This window comes from Salminus brasiliensis, chromosome 16 (assembly GCF_030463535.1).
Source record: "Salminus brasiliensis chromosome 16, fSalBra1.hap2, whole genome shotgun sequence".
In the NCBI taxonomy this organism is placed as follows: domain Eukaryota; kingdom Metazoa; phylum Chordata; class Actinopteri; order Characiformes; family Bryconidae; genus Salminus; species Salminus brasiliensis.
In genome coordinates, this window is record NC_132893.1 from 35,793,607 (window position 1) to 35,802,765 (window position 9,159).

The following is a 9,159-nucleotide window of genomic DNA, read 5'->3' on the forward strand; positions in this document are numbered from 1 at the left end:
CTGCTGAGTATCTGTGTAGTCCAAAACCGTCTTCGCTGTTGTTGAGCTCCGTCCTGCAGACAGGCCTTACAGAAAGCTTTTATTGGGGCAAATACTAATTCATGATTGAATTAATTAATCCATCCAGGCTCCGCCCACAAATCTGGTGTTCTGTGTTGTCAGGTCTGGCAAGCTAGTAAAAACCAGTATATCACAATACCTACATTTAGAGTGTTATTAATTATTATTCACCCTAATGAGAGACTGTAGCTCCTCCTCCTCAGTGTATATCACAATACCTACATTTAGAGTGTTATTAATTATTATTCACCCTAATGAGAGACTGTAGCTCCTCCTCCTCAGTGTATATCACAATACCTGCATTTAGAGCGTTATTAATTATTATTCACCCTAATGAGAGACTGTAGCTCCGCCTCCTCAGTGTATATCACAATACCTACATTTAGAGCGTTATTAATATTCACCCTAATGAGAGACTGTAGCTCCGCCTCCTCAGTGTATATCACAATGCCTACATTTAGAGCGTTATTAATTATTATTCACCCTAATGAGAGACTGTAGCTCCGCCTCCTCAGTGTATATCACAATACCTACATTTAGAGCGTTATTAATTATTATTCACCCTAATGAGAGACTGTAGCTCCGCCTCCTCAGTGTATATCACAATACCTACATTTAGAGCGTTATTAATTATTATTCACCCTAATGAGAGACTGTAGCTCCGCCTCCTCGGTGTATATCACAATACCTACATTTAGAGCGTTATTAATTATTATTCACCCTAATGAGAGACTGTAGCTCCGCCTCCTCAGTGTATATCACAATACCTACATTTAGAGCGTTATTAATTATTATTCACCCTAATGAGAGACTGTAGAGTTTCTCTGACGCTGGTCAGATGGTAGTTGGTAGTGATGGGTATGAAGGGACCGGTTTGTGGGCGGAGCCTGGAGAGGACCGTTTGCCCTTGTGGTTGAAGAGTGCAGTGTGTAACTGGTGCTCTGGGTTTGAGAGCTGTGTGTTGCGTGTCTGTGGCTTCTAATAAGTGTTGTCTTTTCTTTCTGGTTAATTTTAAACACGCTAACTTGGCCAACCTAATCAAGTAAGTAACACCTCCATAACCTTTCTGCTGATTTTTGGTGCTTAAAAAAGAAAACTTGGATGATCCGCATTACAGGGACAGTGTTTTGTGAGTCGAGCGCCACAGTGTGGCCGTTATAAAGCCTTGCAGGCTAAGCAGGGGCAGTATGGCTGTGTTACTGTGATACCCGGTCAGTTCTTCTAGAACACTGAACAGCTGCATGGGTTTAAAAAAGTACAGTAAACACACCGGGACTCTTTCAGCACCTAATGCTTACGTAAATAGAGGTGGTTCTGGTAGTTGAGCCAGTAGTCAGCTCTAGTCATCAGCATTATAGTGGACTAGGTATTTAAAGAAAGCAAATACATGTAAAATGAGATATTGGTCTAGATCAGGGGTGGGCAACGGGGGCTGATTTCCCTGCTCTAACAGACTGGCAGTAACAGGTGAGCTGAGTCAGGTGTGCCTGAGCAAGAAAAGCACAAAACTGCAGGAATCCAGCCCTCCAGAACCAAATGTAATAAAACCTGCAGAAATTAAGGAGTTTAATTAATTATAGTTTTATATCAAATATTGACTGTTTTTAAAAATTCTTCACCAAACTCAGAAAAGACAAATGTCTTGATGCGCATCGTAAAAATCGGACGTGATATTTTTGCTAAATCGGCCACCGTTAGCATTAGCCGTTGTAAATGCGGAGGCTAATCCTTTGCTTTTCTGCCTGTTTCTCTTTCCAGCCATCCAAGGCTTCAACCCTCAGCACAAAATCCAGAGTTTCGAGGAGGCGCGTGGTTTGGACCGGATAAATGAGAGGATGCCGCCACGCAAAGACGGGAAACAGCCGGACGGCATGGCAAACTCCATCAACGCCACCAACTCTCCTGACAAAAACGGCACCAATGCGCAGGCATAATCCCATCATTCTCAAAAGCCCCTTTATCATCACTCCTTATTCTCTCTCTCTCTCTCTCTCTCTCTCTCTCTCTCTCTCTCTCTCTCTCTCTCTCTCTCTCTCTCTCATTCTCTCTCTCTCTCTTCCTCTTTTCCTCCTGTTATTAGAGGCGGTGCCCTCTCCACGAAAGCTCTCTGGGACCGTTTTAGGAGAGAATGGCACAGTTCTACCATGAGAAAGGTGTAGTCAAATAAAAAAAATAATAATTCATGGTTTTTATTTATTTATTGATATAAGAAATTACATCTCTATAACATTTGAAAAAAATCTAAATTAATAAATACATGAGTGTTCAGAGAATATAAAATACAGTATATATAGACATAGCATTGGATTGTTGTCATCACAGTCTCAGTAGAGGTAAAAAAAACAAAAAAAAAACATTTTGTAAATTTTAGTTGATTGATTTACGGCACCGTTTTGTTTTTGTTTTGTTTTTTGTTGTTTTTGTTTTGTTTTTTCATTCAGAACTAGTAGCTCAGCAGAAATTCTCTAATATTGTGTGTGCTTTGCAAGGGATCATTTGGCCCAAAGTACTTAAATACAGTGCATATGTTCGTGAACACCCAAGACAAGTATTACATCTTGGGTGATGAGATATAAAAAAAATAAAAATAATAATAATCAAAAAAATCAAAAAAAAAAAAAATAACTAACACCCACAAACAAAAAAGCTTTCGTTCATTGAAACGCTTTGTGTAAACCGCTCCTCTCTGAGGCTGGTGGAAGCTGAGGAGAGTGCATTACTGATTCAAGTGTTGACACATTTATATGTCTGTATATTTTAAAGTGTTCCTGCACTTGAATGTTAGGGCTTCATGTTGGGGTTCATGTTTCTTTCTTTATGCTCTTTTTTTTTATTTTTTTTTTTATTCTTTAAATCCAAACCGTTCAGGAAGAATCCGACACAATCCCAGACGCTTCAGGCGCTTCACTGATGCTTAGTGCAGTGATGTCTGCCTGTCTGCCCATTTCCTGTCTGTCTTCACTTCTACAGTTATTAAAGCTCTAATTTCTGTTCTTCAGCTCAGGCTTGAGACCTGAGAATAGTTCATACCCCGAGCCTGAGGTTTTGACTAGCATCCTAAAAACGGCCACTTCCTTCCTTCCTTCCTTTCTTTCTTTCTTTCTTTTTTTTATATTTGTTTGTTTGTTTGTTTGTTTTTTTCTCCCTCCTCTCGCTCGCTCTCTCTTTTGGTCAGTCCTGTAGTTTAGGTAGTTCAGGGTAAATAAAGGGACGCAGTAGGCGATTTTGAGAATTTGCTCAATGCTACTTCAGAAAGATAGCGTGTATGCCTTACATCCAGTTTCACCGTGTTCTCCCCGGCCTTTCTGAGGTTCTTTCTTTTTTAATGACTCTTCTTGTGTCCTGATGCTCCGGGCTTTCAGATTTTAACATGAATATACTACTGCTTTTTCATGCTCTCACTTTCCTGAATACGGTACTGTTTTTCTTACGCTGCATTTCCTTTCTCCTGTTTATATATATATATATATATATATATATATATATATATATATATATATATATATATATATATATATACACACACACACACACACACACACACACACACACACACACACACACAGTACTGTCTAAAAGTTTTAGTCCCCTTTTAGTCAATTAGAATGAGAAGCTGCTCAGTACGTGTTTAGTAAGATGGGCAGTGTTAAAGTGTTTAAAACACTAATATTACAATAAATATATTAATACAGTCCTACAGTCTTTCCATCACTGTTTTCATCATTAGAACATCTCCAAAGTTCTCCTCTCTCATGGAGTCTAGTATTATTTAGAGTTCTCCTCAGATCAACACCTGGTTTGGTGGTAAATCCGGGCTTAATGATGGTAAATCAGGTGAGCTGATGATGATGATGATGATGATGATGATGATGATGATGATGGAGTTGATTGAACACATCCTCCACGCTGTGCTGGCTGGACTGGGGTGCGTCCAGGAGAAACCTGGAGGAACTGAGCTCTGTTCTTCAGACTAGCTCACAGACAAGATCTCACTACTTTCTTTCTTCAGAATGAGAAGCTCTTGATTCTCCTTTCTACTGGATTCATGTTGAGCTGCATCTGATCTAAGGATATCTGGAGCTTCTACAGTAAAAGCAGGGTTTAGAGGGATGGGATTAGGGGACTAAAACCTCTGTACTGTGTGTGTGTGTGTGTGTGTGTATATGTATGTATATATATATATATACACTCATCGCTGTCACATAAACCTGTATCTCCAAAACAGAAAATTTCTTAACTTTCTATGGAAGTCAATGTAAAAGGATTTTACTTACTATTTCTATTGGTCCATTCATCATGACATTCTGACAAATTTGCGTTATGTCAAAAAGTAAAAAACAGCACAAATGGAGATGCAAGGTTTTTTGAGCAACAGTGATGATGGTTATATATACAGACTGGTTTCAGTTGCTTGGTGCACTTTTTTTTTGTCCACATCACTGCCCTGTTTGGTGTCTTTTGGATGGACAGTTTCTTTAAATTCATTCTGTATCTCCAGAGAGGACCAACTCCCTCACACGGACCTGAAGTCTTGTCTGTTGTTCTACCAGAAGCAAAGTATTGAAGCTGTTTTTTTTTCCTTCACATTAAGGGCGAGGTGTTTAAGAATTGTTTACCAAATCTTTTTTTGTTTGTTTGTTTGTTTGTTTATGTTCTGGTTCCTCTTCCTGTCCTGTTGGATTTTGCTGTACTGTTACTGTTAGACAAAGCCCGTAGGTCTGACCTCGCTTTTCTGCGCCCCTCAGTGGAGTCCTCACCCAGTTCTGAGCTTTGCTCTGGATTTCTTGCACTTTTTCATTTCCAGTTCTGAGGCTCGTGTGCCATGCCAACAACGACTATAGCAAAGGACTCTTCTCCCAGAGCATTGTGGGTGTTTTTCTGGCCTTGCGCTCCAGAGACGCCACTCCTCACTTGAGCAGCTTGAGCCGAGGCGTCCGAGAAGGCGTTCTAGAAGGAAGGAAGAAGAAACACCCCTGCGTTCGGACGGGGTCGTCTCTCCCAAAGAACGAACAGTGTTTGAATGGTCACTAGCTGGCTCCTTTAGCCGCATGCACGGGCGATGTGGAGTGGTGCATTGTGGGAAATGCCGTCGACTGAACGAAACAAAAACGAAAGGCGTCTCGCTGAACCCAGGCCGTCGGAGGTGGTTTTTAATCACGTTCTCGACGCGTCGGCAGCCAGAAGCAGCTGATCCGTAGACCAGAGATCCCGTGCGGTTCGTTTCTCTTTATTTTTTATTTTATTATTTTTTGCTGTTGTCTGTTCTCTTCTAAATGGGTCTGCAGCATCCAAAGGGTTTCTGTTCTCTGCTTTGTTTTCCTCCCCTCCTTGTGTAATTTAAAGGGGACGTATGCCGTGGTGTGAATTTAGCTAGGGGGATTTGGGGAGCTATAAATTAAAATTAAAACATTACAAAAATGAAAAAGAAAAAAAAAAAAAAACCTTTTGGGAGAAAAAATGGAAAAATGGAGAGACTCCAGGTTAGGAGGACTTCATTTCTGACTTCTGTTATGGATTCCATACATATCTTGCAGAATGTACAGAAAAAAATGTTTATTAAGATTTTTATTTCTTAATAGCTGGGGGAAAAAAGATCTTTTTGTCAAGTCCTTGTATCTCGAGGCCTCAATGAATCTTGATTTCTGTAGATGTATCACTCCATTAGAGGAAAAAAAGAGGAAGAAATAAGAAACTGAAAGAAATATAAAAACCTTTGGGGAATGAAATCGGGTCTGGCTCGGTTCTTTGTGTTTTGCCTCTGATTGCTGTGAATGTGTGCGCGACGGCCTTGGACGCTTGTGAATCTCCGCGGTTTCACAAATTGCTCTTACCCAGAGCTGCTCAACCTTTTCAGCTGTTTCTCTCAAGAACGGCCTTTCAGAAGCTCCAAGGCTGAGGGGGGTGTGTGTTCGTGTGTGTGTTCGTTCTGCTGAAGGTCGTTCTGATGTTCTGAAGCACTGCTTTCTGAACATTGAGCCTCCAGAACGTTCTGAAGGCCATCCAGTTTTACAGTGACACCCCCACCCCCTCGCTGAGAGTCGAGGACTGCATGTACCCCTCCTTTGAGCCAAAGGCAGCTTTTACTCATGCAAGCAGCTTTTTGTGTTGTGCTGAAATCTGAAGTGTGACAGTTCACTGAATTCATAATTCTAGATTCTAGATCACTGATTTGTCTGCGGTTATTTAATATGCGAATATTAAAAATGACTGTAGAAAACATGGACAGCACAGCGTCGCTCAGAAGTGAAGCCACCACAGGGGTTGTGTGCTTGCAGTATGATGGGTAGCTCCGCCCATCCCCATATGTTTTAATGACAAACCAGCCCCACCCATTTTCCTCCTCTAAACTGTCTCTCCATCTCCAGTGTCTCCAGATTTCAGCATTATTCTCTCTGTGCTGATACTGACCTATTTTTTAGGAACTTACATGAGCTGCACTTTTACTGGTGGAGCACTGTTCCATTTTCTGCACTGGAAGCTCAATGAAGACGGTCTGAGACGCAGAGGCTCAGTCTGGGAGAAGGGGCGGGTCTGGTTCCACCTCTGGCCTCCACTGCGCAGACTAATTGCAGATTTTACAACATGGCGGGCAGTTTTAGCTTCGTCTTGTAGAGCAGAAGTTTGCAGAACCTCAGCGTCCATGTTTTTCTACAGTCACTGACTCAAATATTTAATTTTCAGTTTATTTCAGTTTACATAGCCTTCGTTATGAAATGCTACCCACAAGGCAGTGTGTTGGCCCTGAGCTAAGCAATTAGCCATGAGTTTGCAGGCCACAAGCAAATGTTGACCCTGAGCTAACCGGCTCAGCTAACGTGGACCTATAAGCTAATACAGTAGACTAATGTAGGTATGGTGCTAATATGCTGGCCTGGGGCTAAACCACTAGCCACATATGACACACTGGCCACAATGTTTGCCTTTAGCCATTAGCTGTTGTGTTGGCCTTAATACAGCAGTAGATACAGCCGACTCGAACAGAATGTAACACTAGATGGTTATTAAGTCCAAATATGGTTTGTTTTATGATTAAAAAAAATGCATATGATTAAAGATGAAGTCCGTCTTCAGAGTGTTAACACTCTTAAAGTGCTACAGTCCTTTTTATCACTTAAAATATTAATTATGATAGATTTTCTTTTTTTAAAAACTTCCTAAACAAAATTCCACTGTTCTCAGCAGACCGCTGTGTGTGTTTTTAGGTCAGTATAATAGAGAATGGTCACTGTAAACAATATAATAATAATAATAATAATAAACATAAACAGTGCTGTAAGTAAAATAGATTTGTGCTAAAAGACCTTGTCTGGTGGAGATGTTTGGGTGGAGTTGGTTTAATAGGAGGAGGCAACAAAGCTAAAATCAGCTAAAATAAGAATTCTTGGTGTAAAAGGCCTCCGTGTTCAGGTCAGCTCTGAATTTCACATTGAGTGTGGCACCACCTGCAGTCCAGGAGTGGAATTGCGCACAGAAATAAAACAACAAAGAGCATGAACACACTTTTTTATTATTGTTTTTATTCTTGCTTGTTTGTTAAAAGTAAAATCTATCATCTTAATGCTTAGTGAAGATAGACTACTAATTAGAAATGGAGTAATGTCTTTAATCTGTGATTTATTTATACCTGCTTATTTACACCTGTTTGATAAATATGGAACATTAAAGTTATGTAGTGACGAGACAGAAACTGAAGTGTGGGGCTACATACAGACTACAGAGAGGGGTGAAGACCGGGGTGAGCAACAGCAACAGCAGCCAGAGTCCGGCACAGCTGGCTGATCTCCCTGCTCCAACACATCTACCAAACCTGCCAGTGCACAGGTGAGCTGCGTCAGGTGTGTTTGAGCAGGAAAAGCCTAAAACTGCAGGAATCCTGCTTTAGAGGTTCAGTAAGAGAAGAGAAGTGCAATCATTTTAATCAATAATTATATATGGTCTTTTTTGTTGTTTAATATCAGTTATAATAACAAAAGACTTTATAATAAATCATAATAATTAATAAAAGCTTCAACCTCTTCAGACTGTTCCTGTGACCTGCAGGAAGCTCTGAGCTGGACAAGTCCACCTTCCCAGTTCTCCCAGTCCTGCTCTGGTCTGGGTCAGCCTGTAGGAACTCCGCAGTGATGTCATCAGGTTACAGTTTCAGGCTGACATTTCAGCTGAGCGTGACGTGGGAGGAGAAGAATGTGGGTCGAGAGAAGGGGAAGATTTCACAGATTTCCAGTTAACCCTTTAACCACAGGTCCACAGACCGTTCCACGTCCCGAATAAGTGACATTAACAGAGGCGGAGGTGCAGAAGCAGCTGGATGCTCACTCTGAAGTGTTTGGAGATTCAGTGATATTTTAATAAACGGACGTTTTGTAAGAAATGTTTATTTACAAAAGGTACAACATGTCAGTAGCTGCAGCTCTGACCTCAACAGGCTCCTTATTCCAGACTGTACAGACTTCCACATCCATCTCTACTCCAGACTTTCTACAGCCAATACATAACAATACTACTACAAAAGCTTTCTATACACTTACATACAAACACACAGTACGGACAAAAGTATTGGGACACTTCCAATTCACTGCTTCTTCTGAAATCTTATCTTCTAAAAAAGAGCTTCTCCTGCTTCTGTTGGAGTAACTGTCTACTGTCCAGAGAAGAAGCATTCAGCTACAAGCATGTTAGTGAGGTCAGGATGTTGGTTGATGATCATCACCCCACCTCATCATCCCCAACTCATCCCATCCTAAAAGTACTGGATGGAGCTCCTCCACCATCATTCCAGAGAACACAGTTCCTCCACTGCTCCACAGCTCCTCAATGCTGGGGGGCTTTATACCCCTCTACTAGCCCACGTTTGGAATTGGGCAGCATGGTGCTGAGAGGGTCCTATTCTATTGGCAGTACTTCTTCTCTACAGCGTCTAGACAAGCTGTGTGTGTGTGTATAAGAAAGAGAGCATCTGCACATCTGTGTCAAAGTAGCTGAATGCACTTATTACAAAGGGTGTCCACAAACATTTGGACATGTAGTGTATGTACACACTGCTGAACGTGGTCTCTGCTCCGGATCGTCCTGGAGGGCTCTGTAATTACCCAGTGACTC

The 9,159-nt window shown here is 41.2% G+C and overlaps 1 protein-coding gene across 3 annotated transcripts in view; it reads left to right on the top strand.

The window, feature by feature from the left end:
* Positions 1 to 5,786, top strand: part of ppp3ccb (protein phosphatase 3, catalytic subunit, gamma isozyme, b) — a 54,044-nt gene extending 48,258 nt beyond the window's left edge. For 2 of the 3 annotated variants that reach the window (XM_072659680.1, XM_072659683.1), the window contains one exon: positions 1,819 to 5,786. In XM_072659680.1, the coding sequence (XP_072515781.1) occupies positions 1,819 to 1,994 (176 nt within the window). In that variant the 3' untranslated portion in view covers positions 1,995 to 5,786. The remainder of the gene's footprint in view (positions 1 to 1,818) is intronic. The other variant, XM_072659681.1, reaches the window with a different exon arrangement.
* The last annotated feature ends 3,373 nt before the right edge of the window (positions 5,787 to 9,159 follow it).